This window comes from Rhinolophus ferrumequinum (assembly GCF_004115265.2).
Source record: "Rhinolophus ferrumequinum isolate MPI-CBG mRhiFer1 chromosome 5 unlocalized genomic scaffold, mRhiFer1_v1.p scaffold_110_arrow_ctg1, whole genome shotgun sequence".
NCBI classification, from domain to species: domain Eukaryota; kingdom Metazoa; phylum Chordata; class Mammalia; order Chiroptera; family Rhinolophidae; genus Rhinolophus; species Rhinolophus ferrumequinum.
Genome location: NW_022680355.1, coordinates 15,808,298 through 15,833,393, shown reverse-complemented (window position 1 = coordinate 15,833,393; position 25,096 = coordinate 15,808,298). Strand labels below are relative to the sequence as shown.

At 39.6% G+C, this 25,096-nt stretch overlaps 1 protein-coding gene across 1 annotated transcript in view; it reads right to left on the bottom strand.

Annotated features, from left to right (window-relative positions):
• The window catches only part of CELF2 (CUGBP Elav-like family member 2), a 486,548-nt gene extending 461,744 nt beyond the window's left edge, over positions 1–24,804 (bottom strand). The window contains exon 1 of the mRNA XM_033100763.1: positions 24,636–24,804. Coding sequence (XP_032956654.1) covers positions 24,636–24,688 — 53 coding nt within the window. The 5' untranslated portion in view covers positions 24,689–24,804. The remainder of the gene's footprint in view (positions 1–24,635) is intronic.
• Between the last annotated feature and the right edge of the window lie 292 nt (positions 24,805–25,096).

Below are 25,096 nucleotides of genomic sequence, written 5' to 3'. Positions count from 1 at the left end.
TGCCTTCAGGGTTCACCCATGGGGTAGCATGTGTCAGAATTTCCTTTCTTTTTAAGGTTGAATAATATTCTATTGTGTGTATATACTACATTTTGTTTATCCATTCATCTGCCAATGGACACTTGGGTTGCTTCCAACTTTTGGCTCTTGTGAATAATGCCACTGTGTACATGGGTATAGAAATAGCTCTTTCAGACCCTGCCTTCCAGTCTTTTGGATAAATAACCAGAAGTGGAAATACTGGGTCACATGGTAATTGTATTTTTAAGTTTTTGATGAACTGCCACACTGTTTTCCATGGCAGCTGTGCCACTTTACATTCCCACCAGCAGTGCACGAGGGTTCCAATTTTTCTACATCCTCGCCCACACTTGCTCTGCTCTTTTGATAATGCCATCCTAATAGGTGTGAGGTGGTATCGTGTGGTTTTGTTTTGCAGGTCCCTAATGCAAATTGGTTTTATTTTCAAAAATATCTTATACTACTCTGGAGAGACATTTACACTGGTGAAAAATGAGTGACTAGTGACTCACAGATCTCCACTCATGATTTGCACCCTTTTCTTTCATTATTTCTTCTTTGTAATAAACACACACACACACACACACACACATTTTTGTATAACATTCTCTGCATATAGGAAAATGAAGTCAATGCTAGGTGTGACACATGAGTACTTTTTAGAAGTGTTTTAAGGAGTAACTATGATTCCCAAGCATAATCCAGTTCCACTGGCTTACCCTAGGAGGACAGGAATGACTTCCATATACAGAAGAAAGGTGAATATATCCATAGTCTAGTCTATACATCTTTGGTAGCTGGGGTCAAGAACATGATAAGTTAGTAAAATCTATGGATAAACCCTGCTTGGCTATTTCTTTAAATGCTTGTTCTTACTGATGCTTTCCCATCATGGCCTGTTCTCGGGTTGCATAGATAAGTGATTTACATTTCTCCCCCTATCTTCAGAAGGAGCCATTACTGAGAGGTTAGACAGTTAGTCATGAAATAATTCTTAGCAAGTTAGTAAAATGAGGGAAGAAGGGCAAAAATCCTTGGGGAACCTACTACATAGATATTTAGCTCCTGAGCACTAGTAGGCAGACAGTAACATCTAATATAAATGTATAGAATATAATGTAATATTTATATATAGAATATAAAAATATTTGCAAACTGGAGGAGAACGTGCTGCTTGGTGGCATGGGGATCAGGGTCAGGAGAGCAGAATTTCCCTACTTCACTACCTACAAAAACAATGGGATCACTGCACAGTTTCCAGGAGGTTGTATGATTATTTAGTCTTATGTGATGGGTCCTGTGCCACCTGGAACGTTCTTTCACTTGCCATTCCCTGAAAGGTCCTTGGGGAGTCAGGTCACTGTGTGTTCATCCCAACTTGCTTGTGTCCTTACCTACAAAGTAAGGGATCTGAATCTGTGGATTCTTGAGGTCATCTACTTTTCAACTCTGAAATTCTATAAATCTGCTTCCCCGTGATTACTTTGCACAAACTGCCTTGGTGCCTAGACCCCAAAGGCAAAAATGCAAAACTGGGCCCCTAAAGCAAAACAAGTGTTCCTTACTTTCTAAGGCTACTGGGGTGTTCTTGTACATACTTCCACTTTTGCTCTATTTACTGTTTCAGTTTCATCATCTGGATTTCAAACTTCTCAGAAATAAGGCCTCCTCCTCTCATCCCCGATGCATCTACCGAAGCTAGAGATCCAGATTGTATCACAGACTTCTAACATAGATAGGGTTGCCAGATAAAGATACAGAATGCCCATTTCCATTTGAATTTCAGATGAACGACAAATAATTTTTAGCATAAACATGTCTCCTGCAATGCTTGAGACATGATAAAAATTATGCAGTGTATATTTAACTGGATGTCCTATATTTTTCTTTGTTCAATCTCCTACTACTGAGAGGTAGGTCCTGTGGGTGTGAAGTCTATCTCGGCCACATGTGGACGAAAAACTGAGCAGGTTACACAGCCTCCATGCTCTTGGGTTTCCTCACCTGTCCAATGTGAATAATGGCAATCTTCCTCACAGGACGGCCAGCTCAAGATAAATGGGGGCCCTGGAATGACTAATGACTTTTTCCCCATCTGATTAATATTTGTTAAACATTTGCCTGAAATTTATTCAGTGAAAGTAGGAGTAAGCTGTTTAATTTTAATAATAAATTAATGCTCAAATGAGAGGTATTAATTTATCAGAAACCAAACCTCTTATGATTTTATCACTCTAGCATTTGTTTAAGTAAGCCCCCTAATCTGAATCTGTAAGGATTCATGTTAGAGACTGTACCTCACGTTCTGAGTATGGCTCCTGGCACAGAGTACGTGCTCATTAAAGGAAAATAATAATTCTTAAAATATCTCTGTATGAGTAATCTACCCTATAACCTGAAGATATTCTCTGGAGATGGATTAACAAGCATCATATCATCAGAACTCAAATCTGAGAGGCGATTTGGTCTAAGTGTATCATTTTACAGATAAGAAAATTGAGGCCTAATTGATGAAGTGATTTACAGGAAGTTTCCTAGCCAAGTAGATTCACAGCCTGGTTCCTCAGTGCTTTTTGCTGTTATGTCACGTAACCTTGTGGAGAGGTACACTGACGCTCTAGAGAGCTACTCAGGTTGACATAATTCATGAAGGATTTACCCCTCCAAAGCAAAAATATTCGGCATATTTAAACATGTGTGCAAATATTAACTGCACCATTATTAAAGTTTATAGGAACCCAGAAATCTTTCCACCACCGTTGGAAACATAAAACACTGGCATCTTTCTCAAAAAAGACCCACTGAAATCAGACAGTGGAACACCAGGGGGGTTGAAGCTGATGATCTTATGGTACTAGAGCCATCTCCAAATAAACGCCAATTTCCAATTGCGAAACAGCTCAAATGAGTATCTGAGTCTCTTTGGAAACTATTAAAATGTTTGTGCAGATTAAAATTACAAACGCTTATTAAAACAGTATGCCCAAGAAAGCAGGGAGTATAAACGATGATACAGAGGGAGGCCACCGTCTGATGAAATATTTCCATTAGGTGGCCTGTTCCATGCTCTCTTTCTCTGAGTTTCCCTCTTAATCGGAGGCGAAAAGAGGTTAAGCGTGAGTGCTGGAGAGTTAACTTTCCCTGAGAGCTGAAACCTTCAACTTACAACTCATTGTTCTAAACATTTTCTTATGCTTCTTGGCAGCTTGAATGTGCAGGCACATATCTGAGCTGACCTCCTTTGGCTGAGGTGGGCTCACAGTCTGCTCAGCGACAGAGACTAAATATTTCTGACGTTGCTTAAGAAAGTGGTCATTTTAAATGGGTTTACACTTTGTATTCTTACTAAAAGTATGAATAGTGCTAGTGCTCCAGTTAGAGACTGTGTATCGTTATGATCCCAAAGTCACATGGGGCTAAGGAAGTAGGGCTATCTGAGATGTGAAGGCTGGTTTGACAAGAATTCCAAATAACCTCGAGTTTAGTTTACTTTCATTCTTTTCTCGTCAGAGTTTTGGCAGGATATCTCAGGTCCCAGATACGTGTTTGAACTTTGGGGGTTCTGTAGATAACATTGAGAGGTGAGAAATACTGTGAGACGAGACAAATGGAAAATTCTGAGAAACTCTGTCTTGGCTGGCCAAATAAATAAATAACTAACTAACTAAGGAAATAAATAACCCCACACTATTAACAGCGTTCCTCACGGCCGTCGACCCATTTAACACAGCTCATTATATAGGTGATAAAACAAAGGGCTTTCATAAAGTTCTTACATAGATTTTAATATGCCAGACTTTCTACTTTTAAACTTTAATGAGTAAGATTATTTGTGTAATAGGAACAAATTCTAAATGGTACTTTAAGGGAAAATGAACTTTAATCTCTCAATGGTAGTGAGCTTCAATTCTACCAGCCATAAAAAACTGTGTGTGTGTGTGTGATAATACATAAATATATCTAAAACAGTGTGTGTGTGTGTATATATAATATGTTTATTCATATATATTTTATATACATATATGTAATCACACAACAGCCTAGCCATTTGTCCCCCTGCACCTTTCCTTAAAGAAAGAGGAGTCTGTGGGACTGTGCTTCTCTGGGACTGAGCTTGTTACACCTTGTGTCTCTCTGTTTGGTCTCCATAGGAAGGGTTTGCAGTCAATGACGAGTAAGATTCCTCACGGGGGGGGGGGGGGAAGAGGGGGGCGGGGGGAAACTCAAGCCAGACGGAACCCCCCAGAGACCCCCGATGAGATCTGGGAAGGGGCCTTGCCTCCCCTTTCCCCATGCTTGAGAAAAGCTGCTGCTGCCTCTGGCTGCTCCCTCTCACCTAATTGTGAGAGAGGTCTTTAGAGCGATAAGATCAAGCTCTTTCTGCTCAGCTCATAGAATTGTTTCACCACGAGAGACTTAGCCCCCCCAGGGAGGTGCATACCGCACCTTAGTCATCATGGGACTATATGCTTCGGCTGTTTTGAGACAAATAATTTCGGTTTGAGGTAATTTTCTGACGTGGTAGATGAGTTTCACAGACCGTGTCTAAAACAATGTAACTTCCTTGTGTGTAATCAATAAACACTGTCAGTCAGCCCAATTCGGGGCTCCAGTCTTTTGAGGATGCGAGACCCCTGGCCCTCTGAGATTTAACCACATTGAGCCTCTGCTTCTTTCTTAAAGCTTAACCCAAAGCCGCCTCTTCTCGCCTCCCCACAGCCCGTGTTGCGCTGGATGCGACACATATACATTATATATATTTTGCTTAATGAAGTTATTTACTTGTCAAAACATCTGAAACAAGCATGCACACTAATCGTATGAGTTTAGACAAATATTGTGCTTTGTTTCTCTTATTTATAAAATGGGATCATACTGGTACCTGCTTCATAGGGTTATTGCAAGAATGAAATAAGATAAAAGGTGTAAAATGTTTAGTACAGGGTTTGGCATAAGATTATTATTCAGATGGCAGGTAATACTAGATTTATAAAGGATTATTAATAGTATTGATAACTATTAATACTATTAAACCTAATACATTTAGCTTAGTATTTTTAAGTGCATAAAGTTGCTTTGATGGTTTTTACACACATGTAACACAACTCAGCCACTCCACTTTTTTGTTTGTAGGAAAATACACACATACACACACACACACACATATCTGGTTTTTTCAAACCAAGAAACAATCTATACACACATACATACAAGCTCAGTTAACAAAGGCCCTTACTCTCGCCTATAGTTTAAAAAGCATTACGTGCAGAGGAAGAGGGAAATCTTAAATGTGAAAGGTTATAGCATGAGATGAATCATGACTCCCTATTCCTATAACCTACATGGGGTTCCAGTCCTATAACTGTTTCCATCCCTGAAAGCTGTGATCCTTATTCTTTCCCTTTCATCCCATAAGACTCTGCTGGGAAGGTTTGTAAATGTGGAATTGATGCAGCTACAATGCTTTGAGACAGTGCTCAGATATTGAATTTTGACTTAATCATATGTAATTTCAACTATAGGCTAATTATTCATTTATTTTTAACCAGAACTCTAGAGGGTACAGGCAGTATATATATAATGCATTATATAATTATATATATACATAATTATATGTACATAATTTCTCTCTCTGTTATATATATATATATATATAATTTCTCTCTCTGTTTCTATGTACAAAAAAAAAGCTTTAAAAAGTGCTTTCTGATGGTGATTTCCCCCCAAAAAAACAACAGATTAGAATTACATATATCATTTTTAAGGGTCTTTTTGCTCCAACTCAAGAAAATACCTTATTTTCAAGAACCCACATACGTCTAGGCTCTTATCAAGTATGTTAATGATTTCTAAAAAATTCCATTTTGAATTTATCTGCATCCATCATTGTCTCACAAGTGAAGATCCTAGAAATGTACAGAAATTTTCTTTATAAGTAGATTCTTTCCAATGCATCAACCCTAGGGAAGCTACTAGGGCCAGCCAGCTGTTTCCCAAACAAGATGAAAAATAAAAATCTGTAATAAGTACAAAATCTAATTTTCTTTATTCTAAATGACTAGGTTTCAAAAGTTCTTCAAAACTATGTTCTCTAACTACTCATCTATCTCTATCTCTATATCTGTCTCTTGCATATGAAGAGAAAATAGGCAAAGGACCTAAACTGGGGAAAAAACAGTAAAATAGTAAACTGGGTCTACGCACAAGTACAAACAGTTAATTGCTTAAAAGAAGACATATTTTCCCCTGGGATTCTTCAAATTGAACTTTGAACTTTTTCTCACTGAATACATATAATTAATCTATGGAATTTAATCCAATGGGGCTTAGACGGCATTTTATTTTGAAATAATATCATGCCTAACCCATTAAAAGCAGTTTTAACTATTGACTTAAAAAAAATGCATGACTGCATATATACTGTTATTTCATTTCAGTATATTTTCTGTAACTTTTCTCGTTTAGGCAGGGAGATATCTTGAGCTTGCAGCAAAATGTGCCTCTGAGAGAGGTACGAGGCCTACAGCTGCATCTACATTTGTACAGAGGAAAATGAAGGCCGAAGCAGATAAGAGGATTCGATTTGGTCAAGGTCATAGGGCAGCAGAGTTCACATCCCTGCACACCTCCTAGATGCAAAATGCCTTTTAAGGCTTTGCAGAAGCAAAGGTAGGTGAAGTTCCCACTCTATCAGAGAGCTTGTTGCATTCCATCTGGAGAGAAAACAAAGGCTGTTGAATAAGCAGCCACAGTACAATGTGCGTCTTGCTAGGCAGTCACATAAACAGTGTGTTTTGAAAGCACAGGAAGCCCCAGAAGCTTTGAGTAGGGGAGAAACAAGATCACACTAGTCTTTTAAGAAGATAACTGCACAACAGCGTGGGAGACTCTGGAGTCTGGAAGGAAAGTGGCAATAAGCCCTGTTATAATCTAACAGTATTTGAAAGAAATAATAAAGACCTCAACTATGGCAGGAGGAGTAGGGAAGGTGAGAAAGGCCTTGACCCAGGAGGTGCTTCCAAAAAGAAAGTGAATTAATGGCAATTAAATATACGTGGTGAGGGACACGTGCTCAGCCACTGGTGATTGGCATTTTTCAAGCTCCAGTCTCAGATCCTCTTCTCTGTGCAGGCCAATGCCACATAAGCATTCAATTGCCTCCCCTACACAAACGAATTATACATAGATTTCTCCAGCCATCTCCTTAGAATTCCAGATTCATCCATTCAACCCACCGCTTGAGATGTCTTCTAAGGTATATTAGACACACCTCAGACTCAAGATATCCCAAATCAACCCCAATCCGGTTTTCTTGCAGGATTCAGTCTCAGCAAATGGCATCTCTATTATGCAGAAACCCATGTGTCATCCTTGATACTTCCTTTTTCCTCACCTCCATACCCATTATCAGTCCAAATCCTTAGATTTTACTTCCTAAATATCATTTGAATCTATCCATCTATCTCCAGTTCCCTCTGCTATTATTGTCCCCTGCCAAACTGCTGTCATCTCTGGCCTGGATATCTGCAATAGCCTCCAAAGGTGCCCCTCCTACATCCATACTTACTCTTCCTACCACCATGGGAATGAACTTCCAGAAAGGTAAATCTCTTCATGACACTCACAATGGGGTCAAATATATGGTGATAGAAGGAGAACTGACTCTGGGTGGTGAGCACACAATGTGATACATAGCTGATGTATTACAGAATTGTACACCTGAAACCTATGTTACTTTACTAACAATTGTCACCCCAATAAACTTGAATTTAAAAAAAGAGAGAGAGGAGAAAAATAAAAATGTCAGTGGCTTTCACTGCTCTCAGGCCAAAAGAACAAAATCTTTAATGTGGCCTAGAATGTGTCTTAATGTTGTTTCCTACCCTCTGCTAAAGTCCTATATTGTGTTCTGAGCTCAGCTTTCCACAGGACACTTTCCTGACATCCCATATATAATTCTCACAGCATTTACCCCTTAGCACAGGTGCACTTTGCATTTATTTTTGTGTTAACCTCATTAACGTTTTTCTCCCTGACTAGAGGGTAAAAGGCATGATGTAGGGGCCAGGCCTGTTTATGCTCAACCCTGAATTCTCAAGCACACAGCCTGGTACATAGTAGGTGCTCAATAAATATTTGAATAAAAACAGACTAAATGAAGAAGTCCATGGTTTCTAATAAGGAAGAACAGGGAGATGGATGAAGTCACTGATCAAAGTTGAGAAGAGAGTTAGACAATGGAAAGGTGACAGATGAATTCAATTTGGGACATCAGTTTAGATTTTATTTTTAGATCTCCATAGGATACCAGGTAGGTAGTGGAATATATGCAAAATACTTTCCAGAGAGAAATTGAAACTGGAAGTCATTCTGCATATGTATTTGAAACTGGGCAGTGCTAAGGGGGCAGGTATCAAGAAGAACTGCAAGCTCCAATGCCTCCAGGGACCACCCAGAAAAGGTAAGTGTGAAATGGTGAAGTAGGAAACACGAGGTGCTGGGTGTGAACTGGAGAATGTGTGCTCTGCTAGAAGGCATGCAAAATCAGATTAAAACAAAACATCCTAGCAGCAAAACAAAACACTTCTGCAAATTCCATTCCACCCTCTTGATGACAGCATGAGGAGTGAAGGTAAAGAAGGTCAAAGATAAAGTCACAGGTATGCAGAGGAGAAGCCAGCAAAGGAGAGGAAGAAATAACAATTATGGAAGAGAGGCCCGTGGAGGATGACCTCTTGGAAGCCAAGAGAGAAAACTTCTTTAGGAGAAAAGGCTGAATCGACAGTGTTAATGTTTCTGACAGTTCAAGTACAATAAGGATTAAAATTAGGCCATTGGATTTGGCCATCAGGATTCAGCATCAGTTAGTTCAGCATGCTAAACTCATGCTAAAACCCATTGTTCCCAGCCTTCGAGCCAGGTTGATTTCGGCACGTTTTCCTCAAATAGGGTGCCACACAGCACTGTTTCTGACCTTAGTTTACTCAGATCTCCTTTTGTTAAACGTAAGTATTTCACATTCTCTTTTAATGTTATTTTAAAAATAAAAATAAAAATTTAAAATCAACATAAAATTTAAAATATAACTAAAACTAAATCAAAACAAGAGTAATTTTGAACATGCTTCATATTATCATAATCTGACTACCCAACAACCTGGAGAGGTATATAAGACAGGTATTATCCCCATTTTTATAGGTAAGACTACAAGCTCAGTGAGGTCAGGGACTTATCAGGGATCACACAAACAGTCAAATGCCGCAAATCACAATTAGCTAGAATCTGGGCTCCTCCCACACTGCTGTTCTGATTAGTCTACTTGGTGATATGCTATTAACAGAATCAAGCAAGCACACTTCTCCCAAAGGAAACACACACACACACACACACACACACACACACACACACACACACACCAAGCCACGGTTCAGAAGTTCAACTTTCCACTTGGAAAACGTCATGCTGCTTGGTGGAGCTATGAAGGCTGGGACCTTCTTCAGACCCCAGGAAATAGGCCACCTGCTTTTTCCTTATCTGCCCTTGTCAATAAATAGTTTCTATGATCACATCTTTAATGGAAGCTGAACCTTATCTCTAGCGAGAACGCTTTCTTCTGCACGTAGGATTTGAGTGGTTGGCAAGCTGGATGTGCTTGAGTTCTCTGCTCTTGGCCCTTCACACGGGCAATCAACGTGCCCAAACCAGTGACATGGTGATGTTCGCCTGGCAGAACAGATGTGAGGTCACTGAAATGCCCCTTCAGGTCTCAGGAATGCTTATTAACACAAAAATAATGGCATACTATCATCTCCTAAAATTCTGCTTGATAATCTCAAAATATACCACATTTTGCCGTGTATAATGTGATTCCACATATTATACACACCCACATTTTTGACCCAAACTTTCAGGAAAAAAAAAAATCTTTCGTTTTAATTTTTTAATTCAAACTTTTGTTTACATTTAGGTACTTGGTTTTTGTACTATAAAGGAATTTTAGCATTTATTTTTTAACATATGAATGAAATATGTTATGGTACATGAAATTTTATGTAACACGTAATTACAAAACACAAGGATAGATACAAGGTACAAAAAAATCTTACGTACCGGTAACAAATTTACGATATTTATACATCATAGAAGGCCAAGAACTCTCATTGTTGCAAGTTTGATATTAAGTTCAACAAAAAAGATGATCATATTCCAGGGTATTATTTTGCATACAAATATCGTTAGTCATTCCTAGAGTTACACTTTTAACTCATAAGCATAAGTAAATTAAAAACATTTATATAGATACAGAATTAGTACTACTCATGTATAATGGGCATCCTTATTTTTCCCTCACAAATTCGAGCAAAAATATGTTCACTATACACGGCAAAATACGATAGTTTCTGTATAGATGCTGCTTACACAATTTTATTTACCCCAAAGTAAATGCCAGATAGGTCAGGGGTGTTTGGTTTTACATGTTAGTGATAGTAACAGCACCACTAGCTTGTTTACTGAGTGAGGACTATGTGCCAGCGGTTTTATAAAGATTGCCTGTAAGCTTAACAGCAAACCTTCAAGCTAGGCTACGTCAGAGTCAATACTTGCTTGCGGTCACACAGCCATTAAGTGGCCAGATTGAATCTGAACTCGGGTCTGTCTTGCTCTGAAGCCCACTCTCCCACCACACATTAAGCCTCAGGAACAAATTAGAACAAGAAAAGCTGAGGAAGGGAGCAGGTTCACTAATCTTATTATTTTACTACATAATAGTGTTAATGCCCCAAAGTCAGGACAAAAAAGCCTAATATAGACAGATATGTACACTCTTTCTTGTCTCTGATGCATGTGAAGCATCAAACAATCTCTCCCTCCACATCCTGCCATGTTTATTGTGTACCATCTGGAAACTTTCGGAACCCATTTCCAAGGCACCTGTCTGACTTGCTGACACCACATAACTCTGACCTACAGACTTTCAGTTTCTGTTTCAAACTCCCAATTTTCTTTCTTAACAAAGGGTCAGAGTTGGGCATATTAACATATTTTATCTTTCCCATACTAGAGGTTTTCATGTTGAAAACTCTAGTACAGCCTCTGGTTACACGCTGTCCTTTTAAAAAGAATCTCTGCTTAACTTTAATCCATTACTTGAATCTGGAATATACTAAACCCAATTATTATATGGAGTCACCTGGGGAGAGTTTAATGGAAAAGCAAGGCAGCAAATTAGTACCATATGATTAGGTTGAGTAACACTGTTTGTTTATCCAAGGCCCCACAGAGGAATGGGCTGTATTTTTAAGATATGACTTGTTTTCCATATCTGTACAGAGACTTGTTGCTACTTCACTGGACATTTAATTTTCTAGTTATTCATTTTTCACCCTTACAGACAGCTCTCTGGCTATTCAGTATGTGCATAACACAGAGGAAAATAATTATAGGAGAGAGGACACAGAGAATATCATAATTAAACCATGCATTTGCAAAATACACTCAATATATCCGAAACATCTTGATTGCTATAATCAGGTAGATTAGGTTTTCAGCAAATACTTTTTTAAACAGAGGTTTCTCTAAAGTCAGAAGCAGAGAGGCAGCTTTTAGAATCACCTTATAAAACAAAATTAACTAAATTTGCCTCCGATTTTTAAAAATAACATAGAAAGAGAAGTCAGAATGTAAATCAATGGATTTATGAAATGTTAGGGCATCTTTTGTGACCTTCTAGGCACAGGTTTATTTTTTCCCTCATCTGAACTTTCATACACAAAAGCCTCTGAGCCCACCAATGGCAAAAACAGAAACTTATTGCCTCAAGATGTGGTTGAAACCTTTATTTTACAGTTTGGAGATTAAAGTTCTGAGCAAATATAGTTACAGGGTCAATGAAAGTAAAAGATCTATGTGGGAGAATGCTGTTACCGCAAGTGAAAAAACATTCACTGTTTTTATAAAGAAAAAACAAAACAAAACAACAGTGTCTGCCAAAAAAATAAGAAACGATAATCAAAAGGGATATAAGCCAATTACCAGGGTGCAAAACCCAAGCTATGAAATAGAGTCCAGGACTCCAAATCTTCTTCCTTTCTCTTTTTCTAGTACTTTACGTTGTTGGACGTGTACATACAGATTATTTCCCTCTGATCCCCGTCTAACTAATGGGCTGGTTGAGAGTGCGGTGATATGGCTGACTTACTGAATGGTGACCTGCCCCGGACAAGCAAAGGAGAAGGGAACCGATTTTATAGAAGCAAACAAACCAACAAAAAATTAAGTAGAGAATTAAAGCTTAATATAGCTTTCTCCTCTAGAGAGCTCTGCTTGATTGCAGACAGAGCTTAAAACCAGGTTTCAAAAGCATAACACACTCGTTCCGTTATAAGAGCTCTGCCCAGGCTACGTTCGCTAAATGGGAAACCACCTTTGCTGCTTGCCTTTGGTAATGAGACAAGACAGTGACACAAACACTAGTCCAGGAACTAGGGACACAGGTTTTGCAGTCCAACTCAGTTACTGGTTTTCAATGAAACAAAATCCATGTTCTCAGGAGTTTTCCCCACATGCACTCACCGCTCTTTCAAAGATGAAATTAAGGATCCTTTCCTTCCTTTTCTACAGAAATATTAACTGAACAAACGATGCCTTAGGCAACACAATTCCTTCCTGCCACTTCATGTCCCTGGGCACCAATGCCAGGTGCCCAGAGGTGAAATCTGCCTCCTGCTCCAGCAGGGGACAGCAGGGAAGGAGGATGACAAAGGCAGCAGCCAGGAAGGGACCTGATTGGAATTTGGTCCAGAGCAGGTGCTCAAGAGAGTTCTTCTTTCCTTTGGGAAGAAGTTATAACGGCATTAAAGTCTTTAAGTAGGAAATTCTGCCTCAAACTACTTTCCTCTCCAGTGATCTTTTTGAAGCCCTATTCTTGTATAATTCTAGTTCTTTGACAAAGGAGATTGACTCTTTCAATGTAGTAATTTAAGGGCAATTTATTGTGAAGTGGTAATTTATTAAGATTCAAGAGTGGAGAGCTCTCATAACCAGGGAAGAACTCAGCTCATACTCGAGTGTTCCTGATTCAGGTCTTCTGGGCAGAACTTATGGGCTTGATTTCAGTGACACAGAAAGCCTCACCAAACTTCTAATTCCTGACTTCTTCTCTTCTGCCACCCCCTCCTGTCCCCATTTCCACGCTGCATAGCTGAAAGTAAGTCTTAAAATGTAAATTCCCTGATGTCATTTTATATTAGTTTAAATTCATAGGAAGTTATAACCCACTGATCTCTCTGAAGAGCCTTGCAATGCACGAGGAAGCTGGGAAAGCCGTTTTACTTCATTTGGCCCAGGGCCAGTTCTTAATCTCCAATCTCTTCAAAATTACTATATATATCTCCTTTTTCTTCTCTTTGTAGTGACTGTGATGAATGTCCCGACACGGCGGGGACTGAGAGGGACCTGTTATAAGTAGGGAATGGGGGCTACTCTGAGATGCTAAATCTCTCTGCTTGCTATAACCATGCATGTTTTCAGTCTAGGATTCAATCCAGGAATGACCTTTATTTTTGTTTGATAATAAAATGTGTGACCACATCCTAAAGAGGAGTTTGATTTTGTGGTAATAAAGGCAGCAATTGTGGATGCAGACCAAAGGAACTGAGAGTCAAGTTTTATTTCCTCAGAAGTTATTTTCTGCCTCTCTTGGGCATCGGGCAATCAATTATCCCAGTTGCCTTATTTTCCACAATTTCTATAATCCGCCCTTGCAGGGCAGGTTTTTCAGGGTCCTGTGTTCTTTCCTCCCGTGTCTCATTTCACGATCTGTCCCCCTTCCTGAGTAGGATGAATTCCTGCTATGGCTTGGTGAGATTCCCAGTCACTGTCAAGGACAGGTAGGTAGAAGTGTTCGGTCATCCTTCGAAGATAGTGTGCTCGTTTCTTGCCTCAATATAGCCAGAATGAAAGGTGATCTTGGGTCAGAGAAAGTCTAACTATCCCTCCCACACTCCTTGAACACTCTCTTCCTCCCAGGGGCTAAAGCCCACTGCAGCTTAGGCCAGCTCAGCCCATAGTATCTGGGGGAACAATCTCTCTTGTTGCTTTCTGTCTCTGGTTCAATTTCCCTATTGCTGTCCAGCTTTCTTGGCTCACAAACATCTAAAATTCAGTGACGCATATAAGGTCCTTTGGCTAACCTAGGAGTCAGAAAATTATGGCCCATGGGCCAAATCCAGCCCCTTGCCTATTTTTGTAAATGCAGTTTTATTGGAATCCCACCATCCCCATTTGTTTACATATTGTGTCTGGCTGCTTTTGTGCTACGATGACAAAGTTGAGTAGTTGTAACAGAGACCGTATGGCTTTTCATCAAAGCCAAAACTATTTACTAACTATCCCTTTACACAAAAAAAATTGCCAACCGTTGGTTTACACCACTGTAAAATGGAGTCAAAATATTCAATATTTGGTTCCCTGCAGCTGAAACATTCCCACCTAATAGACTAAAGTTTTAATGTGAAACAGAACAAAAGTTATTTGGGACAATCTAGATTAAGTTAGGGGGGAAAATGGGTGTCGTAAGTAGTCCAGACCAACTTATCAGATTTATATATATTGGGATTTTGAACCAATGCACATTTGATTATAAACTATTACTCTACCTCATTTTGTCACTGTTACTCTCAGGCCATGAGGGTCTGGGTTTGGCAGAACTGGCCGTAGAGAAGGCTGGCTAAGTATCATGGACTGTTCAGCCCCTCCACGGATTCCCAAACCAATGAGACAGCAATGGGCCCTATCTTAGTTCCTCTATCCTCAGTCCCTCTGGAAACTTGTACATGAGGAGTCTATAGCAGAACCCAAATATTCTTGGGTTCCCTGAACATAATGCTCTAACAGCACCCAATCTTACTTTCCATTTATGTGTAAAAGAATTACATTTTTTATGTCATTCAAATGTACACATTTCATAAATACCCTATCATAGTGGACCTTCTAATGGGGATGTGGGTTCTTCTTTCATGGAAGTTACTCTATAACTCAAATAAATAGAGAAGTAAATAAAAAACACATTCCATTCTGCACAACAAAGGAAACCACCAACAAGATCAAAAGCTAACATACTGAATGGGAGAAAGTATTCGCAAATCATACATCTGATAAGGGGCTAATATCCAAAATATATAAAGAACTCACACGACTCAATAGCAAAACAAAACAAATAAAACCCAATTTAAAAATGGGCAAAAGATCTGAATAAACATTTCTCCAAAAAAGACATACAGATGGCCAATAGGTACATAAAAAGGTGTTCAACATCACTAATCATCAGGGAAATGCAAATCAAAACCACAATGAGATATCACCTCATACCTGTTAGAATGACTATTATCAAAAAGATGAGAAATGGCAAGTGCTGGCGAGGATGTGGAGAAAACGGAACCCTTGTGTACTGTTGTTGGAAATGTAAATTAGTGCAGTCATTATGGAAAACAGTATGGATGCTCCTTAAAAAGTTAAAAATAGGACTACCATACAGACAACCCAGCAATTCCACTCTGGGTATTTATCTGAAGAAAACAACATTAATTTGAAACGATATCTGAACCCCCATGTTCACTGCAGCATTATTTACAATAGCCAAGATATGAAAATAACCTGTGTCCATTGACAGGTGAATAAAGAAAATGTGGTATAAATACACAGCGAAATACTATTCAGCAATTTAAAAAACAATGAAATCTTACCATTTGCAACAACATGGCTGGGTCTTGACGGCATTATGCTAAGTGAAATAAATCAAACAGAAAAAGACAAATACTATTTGATCTTATCTATATGTGCAATCTAAAATAAACAAAACAACAACAAATAAACCAAGCTCATGGGCTGAGGGATACAGAGAATGGATTGGTGGTTGCCAGGGGGGACGGGGCTTGGAAGGGTGGGAAAAATGGCAGCAAGGGATCAAAAGGTACAAACTTCCAGTTATGAAATACATAAGTTCTTGGGATGTAATGTACAACATGGTGACTATAGTTAAAAATACTGTACTGTATATTTGAAAGTTGCTAAGAGAGTACATCTTAAAAGTTCTCATCCCCAAAAAAACAAATTTGTAACTATGTATGGTACTGTGTTTCCCTGAAAATAAGACCTAGCTGGACCATCAGCTCTAATCCATCTTTTGGAGCAAAAATTAATATAAGACCCGGTCTTATTTTAATATAATATAAGCCTGGATCTTATTTTAATGTAAGACCGTATCTTATATTAATTTTTGCTCCAAAAGATGCATTAGAGCTGATAGTCCGGCTAGGTCTTATTTTCAGGGAAACACGGTAATAAAATAAAATAAAATAATATAATATATACTATAATATTAATATAAGACCAGGTCTTATATTATTTTTTGCTCCAAAAGACGCATTAGAGCTGTCCAGCTAGGTCTTATTTTTGGGGAAACACCGTAATAGATATTACTGGACTTATTGTGGTGATCGTTTCTCAATATATACAAATATCGAATCATTATGTTGTATACCTGAAACTAAGATGTTATATGTCAATTATATCTGAGGAGAAAAACAACAACAACAACAAAAAAGTACCATATTCCAAATAGTTATTTAAACTACATCTCTGTAGAGTGATAACTAAATGCTGAGGAAGTTCCAATGAGGCAACTGGCTGATTTGAATAGGTTTGTCAGGCAAAGTTACACTGAGGAGCTTGGATTAGAACACACCTTTTTAACTTACATGTTTTCATGGAGAAGCACACTCAGTAATGATTGTTACAGTTAATAATAAAGACAATGATGGTGGGAAAGGAATGTCATGTGCCAAGTCTCAGAAGAAGCATTATGTTCCATTTCTAAATGCCAAACTGAAATGAAGACAACATTTTTCCAGTTTACAAAATCTTTCACTTATCCACCAGGAAACATGATAAAACATATAAAACTGCCATTTCCATGGGCCACTGACAATTCTTTCTAGCTTAGGCATTTGTGTCTCTATAAGAATGAAAAACTAGTGCAATGAAAAACCAAGTGGAGTTCCAAAGCCACGGTTAAGGGTAACACCTGCAACCTGGATAGATTGCAATAGTCAGCCCAGCAGGACTAGTCACATGATTGCTCATGTCATTAAGTGTCAGCAGAGCTCATCTCTGCGACATCTGATTTATGTTACAGCCCTCGTTCAGAGACAGAACATCTGAAAACATGTTTGGAGTTCAGTCCATCAACTGTACAGAAAGGTTGGGAATAAAAGAGCTTTGAAAGAAAGTGACGATCAATATAATGGCTTGCTTCGAGAAAATCTCAACGATGTGGTCAAAGGATGCGTGGTATGGCTCAGAGGTGGGACCCAGGATCCTGTGGGAGGATGCTACCTCACGTTGATCATATAATTCTGTGAATGGGGATCCTTAGATACAATCTGGTTCAATCTCTCATCTTACAAATGAGGAGCATCTCGATGTCCATTCAAATACTGGCTGGGCAAAATGCAGTGTCTGGTGACATGAAGGATGCAAATAGACACGAGGCTGAATGGGACATGGACTTCATCTATCTTAGAGAGTTTCGAGCTTACTAATGGAATGAAGATAAACTTAAATATTACCAAGGAGAAAATAGGCACTTGCATTTGAGAATCTTAGGTTTAGATTCAGTGCTATGAGCATGCAGGGGAAGAACGTCTTCCTTCCTTTGGGGGGTGGAGTGGGGTGGGGTGGCAGGGCGGGAAGTTTAGCGAGAAGTTCTCAGCTGAAATGAGGGAGTGGCAAACCTGGGTCAGGATGAGCCACTGCTGGAGACACAGTGGTAAACAAGACAGACAGTCCATGCCCTCATGAAAAATATGCGATTTGGGAAGCAGAAATTTTTTTTTAAACATAGATTGAAGGAAAATGTTTTGTTGATCCCTTGAGGTACCTTCTGGAGCTGCATTAAAAGGCAGAGAGGAGAGCCACACAGAGGATCCGCATGAGGGCAGACAGGAAATCTGTACACCGAGTCCTCCCCGCAGCATGTGATTCTAGTATTCTGGGACTTTGAGCCTGAACTTATAGTTGCGGAGCGTTGCGAGATAAGTGGCGCATTCTGCTTTCTCGTCCCAAATAGCAGAATAAATGTTGCAGGTGGTTCTCCTCTATTTTAGCAAAATAGCTTCATGGTGGCCTCTGACCTTCCAGAGACATTTATCTGATAGCATGAGAAATTTCTTCTTGTGTTTCTCTTAACAGAGGTTTCCAATGACCTGGATATGTTGGTTTGTCCTTGATACTTGCTGGTTCAGCCCACTCGGGAAACAGACCCATTCAGGAAGGGAAAACATAATTGTCAAGTGAATATTTTCCTACTGATTATTTGTGTCAATGAAGTGGAAACAACTTAGGAGCATACTTTGTTTTTTGAATGCTGGAATGAGATGAAAATGCAGTGGCATTTTTCTGTGATCTTATAATAACCTTTCTCATTATTAGTGATATCATGGGCTACATCAGTCATGCTTTGCGAAAAACAGATTTTTCTCCAATATCATAAATGTTTTAAAGGCCCACATCTTATATTCACTTTCATAAACATATCAGTAATTCATTCTACCTAGATCTTCTCTATATCATGGGATCCTCTCTATATTCTCATGGTTTACTTCCCCCTTGCTCTGCAAAGGTTTTTTAAAAATACCCCGTAGTAAGTAGGTCACGATTCTTCAAACTTTCCAGTGGGAAAAGGAAGAATAATGGGGTGCAAACTTCTCCCATCTGAGGCAGAGTTAAGGCAACATGGTTCGTGAAGTCACCAATGTACCGAAGAAAGGTGCTATGTGAGAACAGGATATGGCATCGTTTTTAAGTGCTCTGGCTCAGTTAGTAAAAACCAAGTCCACAGTGTGGCAAATGGGAGCATTACTCCATAGGGCTATTGCAAAAATTAAGTGAGATGTTAAATAGTATAAAGCACTTAGCATAATGCCTGGCGCATAGAAAGCATTAATGACTCTTATATCATCCTTTAAGAAGACTAATACTGGAACTTCACATGGCCAGCCTACCCTCAATGGACACCAACAGAGCATCCACATAACCTCCCCCTACTGCAAACATCTCCAAGATGTCATGTAACGTGAGCCGAAGAGTATCTACACATGGCATTCATTCAAAGTTACACGGTGAGCTTTCCTCCGTGAATTTGGAATTCATCTTGGGAGATTTATCAGGCATGTGAAAGGGAAATGTCTCCTAAATGAGCTAGAGAAAGCAATGAAAAAGAAAGAAACGAGGCCAAGCAGTGACTTAAAACATGTCAGAGTCTGGTCTATTTTTTCCATCAACATGTGCTGTTCTCATTAGTGGGAGTTTCTCACACACTCAGTAAGGGAATAGGCCCAAGTGTGTTTTATGATATAGCATTAGGGCTCATCCAAACATTTAAGGGATGTGGTAAGCCATAAATTTCCTCCAGACTGTAATCATCATTGTGAGATAAAGTACTCATGACCCCAAACATGTCTGACCTTTGAAATATCACCAAGGTCTTTAAAATTTTTTTTCCCCAATAATGAGGCAACTTTTTGATATATACTTTGTCACATGAGATTTGAAAACATCTGTCCAACTATCTGCCGCAAACACTTCTATTTTCTTGTTGGTCAGATCATTAGCCTAGGTAATAGGTGAGAGGTAGACAATGGACCATGAGCCAAACCCAGACCTCTGCCCTTTTTATAAAGTTGTACTGGATTGCACCTAAGCTTAGTCATTTACATATTGTGGCTGCTTTCACTTTAAATGGCAGAGTTGAGTTATTCAACAGAAAACTGTGTGGCCAGCAAAACTTAAAGTATTTACTATCTGGCCCTTTGTAGAACACATTTCTCACACACACACCACCCCTGCTGACCCCGCAACCTAGATCATTCTCTTGTGTAGAAGGAATGAATTCTGCTTGAATAATGTCTATCAGATTCTCAGAGAACTGAGCATTTTTCCATGATATCGAATCCAGATACTTCATTGATCAGAATAGAAATGAGGAACTGGAGATAGGTTTACTAAACTGGGAATTAGGAGTGAATCATGCATTCATTCCACATAATACACCACCACCACTGTAGTAAATACTGGGGTTAGAGTGTGAACAAAATAGGTAAAGCCTCTGGGCGTGTAAGGTCAATAAGGGAGACAGTGACCAGTTCATTCACTCGTTCATTCACTATCTGTTATGTGCCAAGAAATATTTTAGGTCCTGGGTATATACTAGTGAACCACACAAACCATGCGTTCTGATGGAAGAGAGACATAATAAATAAGTACATATAAAAATAGCAGGTATTGGTAAGTGCTATGATAAGAATATTAAACCATATGAAATTGATGTTTTGATAGGTCAAAAATGATTGAATATTGACAATTTTATATGGGTCAATCTATCAAGAGATGTGATAGAGAGATGACTTTTGGATGGCTTTAAATTGGGGCAGAGGGTCTGGGACAGCTTCACTGAGGTGACATCTGAGCTAAGACCTGAATAACAAGCATAATCCTGCCCTGCAAATACCAACAATTTCCAGGCAGGGAGAGTAGCTTGTGCAAATGTCCTGAGGCCAAAATAAGTTTGGCTTGTTTGCGGGAGAGACAGAAGACCCAAGTGGGTGGAGCAACGTGGGCTGTGGGGACAGAGACAGAATGTGGCTGAAAAGGTAGTCAGGGCTAGGTCAAATGGGGTCTTGTAGCTTAGGACAAGGATACTGACTTTTACTTCAATAGTAAAGGGGAGGCTTTTAAATAGAAAAGTCACATGATCTGATTTATGGCTTCTGAAATGTTTTCATTCCTCTTGTGTGGAAAACAGACTGTGAGAGCAAGAATTGAAGCAGGGAAATGTGCTGGGAGGTTGTACAGAGATCTGAGGAAAACAAGACGATAGCAAGGAAAGGTGGAGAAAAGTGGAGAGTCCATAGATGTTTAGGAGTTGAAATCAACAGGAGCTGTTAATAGTGTGGATGTAATTAAGAAGTTAAAATGAGGGATTAGGGAGGATGCCTAGCTTTCCAATTTGAATACCTGGCTGGATAGCTGTGTGACTCATAAGACTTGCGAGCACCAGAAAAGCACCAGGTCTTGGGGGAGACTATAGATATAGTTTGCAACCTGTTGAGGTTGAGTCATCTTTAAGACATCCCATTAGCTATGCTGAGAACTGCGGGAGCTCTGAGGAAAGGTCTGGGCTGAGCTGTCTTAAATCGTAGGCGGAGAGATGGGAAGAGAAGTGAAGGCCAGTAAAACCCCTCAGCAGACAAGATGGTTAAAGAGACAGGGTGTGGAGACAACTGGTTCTGGTATTGAGTGCTCATCTGTCACTTCCTCTTCTGTGCTCCATTCCCTCATGTTTAAACGGGAGAGTTAAACTCGATGTGAGGTTTCCAGACTCTTCCACAGAGGTGATGCATGGGCTGGGGTAGGGTATAGCAAGGCTAGGTATTCAGAGTTCCTTCCCTGTGGGCTCTCACTGTCAGATTCTTCCCCCTCAAGTACTATCCATGAACATTAAATCTTGTGTTACTCATATTGCCAGATTTGTCTTTTATTCTTTTTATTGTAGGTTGACTACATTGTCATTTCCTTTTTCTTCTGAGCACTGAGAATATTTTTTCTTGATTGAGCTAATTTTGATTCTTGTCTTTGAATGCAGCTTTCGCATTTGTGCTTCCCCAGTGATCAAGAAGGGAGTGTTGAAAATTGCGGCCGGGTCTTTTGGTGGAAATAAGGTTTCTTTTATGCCCCTAAGGTAGACATTAAATTAAAAACAGCCAACAACACCGTTCCCAGTCTTGACTTTTCCGTTTGACAAAATAGACCAAGGATGATGTCCAATACACAGTTCTCGAGAAAGGTTTATGACCTGAACTTGTTTCCCATCAGCAGATCATGTCTGAAAACACTAGATTATGGTGTCAGCAGATTTAAAAATTATTCCTTGCGGTCACTTTTTATGAGCAATAGGTTTGGCGGAACTCCAGGCTGTATACCTGCAGCAAACATCTGAAAACCGTCTATGCAGGTTTGATAGCCTTTCAGCCATTATAAACCAAGTATTCTGCCCATTTGTTCATCAGACAAGGGCAGTGACAGTGCTCCTTCTCCTTACTGGAATGGGCTCTCTCACCTCTGGATTTCTGAAGCATTCTACTGATGTAACTCCTATCACGCACGACCCTGTATGGCATCAACACACACATCTTCACTGATCTACTAGATTATCTCATTTACATGGTCACGCTGTATCTTTGCTTCTCCCACATACGATAGGCGGAGACTTATTATTAGAGACTCAGTGGTTCAACGAATCAGCACTAGCCAAAAGGATGCCTCATTGTAAACAACTAAGGGATTTAAAATGCAATTCATAAACACTACCCCCTTTATCATTTCTCAGGAAAGGATTACACAGTTAAAAAGCTGATGGAATAATGTTTGCCAAGAAGAGGTGTGGACAGAATGAACTTGATGTACCCGAAGTAGTCGATGTCAAAATGTTTGTCTTTGGCAGGGCTTTGCAGTCCAAGTTTGGGAAGCTTTGCGTACTCCAGCCATAAAGTAAACTTCACTTGTGTTAGGGACACGTTTGGGTGAAAGGCAACAGTATCCCTGAATTTTAAATGGGTTAAGACACGAGATCATTATCAAAAAAAGCCTTTGGAGGGCTTCATTTTCAAAATTTATAATCGTCATCACACATTCTTGGAATTTAGGGCCCACCCTTCCACCTGTGCAACCATATTAATAAGTTAATCACCCAAAACAATTTTTAAAAGCATTCTTAACTATTTCAATTTTATAAATGGGTTACTAATCCAGTTAAACAAAAATGAAATTCATTCTAATAGCGTCATCATAAGAACATTTACAGAACTACTTCACCATCTCTCAATTACAAATAAAACTTAAACCTACAAACAGGAGAAACATCGCTGATAGACCAACTGTTTGTGCTGTTTCATCTAGAAATCCTTGGAATTATTGAACAAAAGCAAAAAGCCACACGCACAAAGATGTTCATTGTGTTGTTGTTAATACAAATCAAGGACTGGAAACAATCTAAATTTCCAACAAATGGTAATTTAGTAAACAATGCACACCAACGTTATGGTGCTTTATTTTAGCCATTAAAATCATGGCTATGAAGTAGGCAGAAACATGAAAATATGTTCGATATTTCACTGGAAAAAAGAGATTATAAAATGGCACATACTACCGGGGATGCCAAAAAAAGTACACATTTTAGGAGATGTTATCTATGTATTACTTTTCAGAGTTGAATTGAATTCGGTAGCAATGTGTAGTATGATATTCGCTCAAATGATGGTGTTAATCAAATGAATGCCAGCGTCATTGATTGTGTTACAATTTGAATAGCTTTTTCCTTTCTTAAAATGTGTGTACATTTTTGACACCCTCTGTATATACTGTACAGCATGTATACACGTGAAGTTCTAGAAAGCCAGGTGCAAGAATTTGTAAAAAAAAAAAATAAAAGAAGAAATTAAGAGGGATATTGGCCATTTTTCTTCTATTTGCTCTTTTCTATAATGTTGCTGCTTTTAAAAATAAGAAATGTAGACAAACACAAACGCAGAACTCATGAGAGGGAAATAATATCTACTTAATACAAGATGTATGTAGGAAAGAGGTCCCAGTAACCCACACTCGTCTACTTTTATTCCTTATTTGGGTCTTGGTTTAAGGCCAATGGGGCTATGTTTTGGGCTAGGTGTTTGGGACAACATAGAACCCACTTTTAATAAATATCCCTCAATTACACATTTTTGTATTTAAAAGATTGCCTAAAGTGCTTTTTGTTGGGGAATGTCACTTGGTGTGACATTAAGGCTACAAATTTATCGTGAACTCTAGCAAAGGTATCAGCTGAGATTCGGGTGGAGGGACCTTTGCCACTCTGAGCTCCTTGGCTAGAATTATCCTGGGCCACCGAGAGATGCAAAGGTCATAGTTCACCTTTTTAGGTGTATTCGGAGAAAGATCTTATTTCATAAATTCTACTCCGTCAGTGTTAAGGTCAGCTGAGCATCTCTAGCTTTTCCAAACCTGACCTAGGGAAAAGAAGAGGTAAAAGAAGGAACATAGGTTTCCAGACACTGTTTACAAGAGGAGCAGGAATAATGTTTTCTGGAAAAAGTTCGTTTGTTTGTTTTTTAATAGGCATTCCCAGAAAGTTTCATGCGGCGTCTCTCATCTCTTGGGGTGGGTGGGGGAGGGGCATGAAATGCAACACTAACTACTTCCAGAGCGGGTACCTGCGAGTGAGCTGGTGTCAGGACCCACTTCAGTAAGGCTGTGCTCACACTCTCTTTAAAACGCACCCGTCCTCCCCTCTCAGAGTGAAGCAGGGCTGCTCATGCCGGGCTTTGCCCATCTGCCGTGTCCCTATCGCAACGCAGTATTCCTCCTCCACGCAGATCTGCCGTCACTGAAACCCACCACAGGCGTTGCACTTCGCATCCCGCGCTCCTTAATTGGGGTGGGGGTGGGGAGGAACTTGGCCATAAACTGAAACAGCGATGGGAGAGAAAGAAACGCAGGCCTACCTTAAAACTTTCCAGTCTTTGAGTGGATCCAAGTCAGAGATTAAGGAAACCATTGTCTAAGAAGCGGCTGAAGGCGAATCCAGTCCGAGAGGAGGGGGTAAAGGGGTGGGTGCAGGGAAAGGAACCCGCCGGCCGCCTTCTCGGCTCAGGCCAGCACGACTGGGCGCCCAGCACAGCTCTTCCTCCTTCTAGGATTGATAAGCACTTGTCCTGGCTTTTCTCCACCCCCCAAATCAATCTTGCGCTATTATTACTTCCCAGCCCCAGCTCATTTCTCCACACCACCTTTGACAGCCCTTGTAATCTGCTCCAACTGATCAAATTTGACCTTTTTGTAGCCCACTTTATTCCAAGCACAGCTGTCCGTTAAATCTCTCTTTATTAACACCGTCCTCCTTGGCTTCCTTTTGGAACAAACACAGATCAAGCCTGAAGCCTCCAGACTTTACCAGCAATCATTT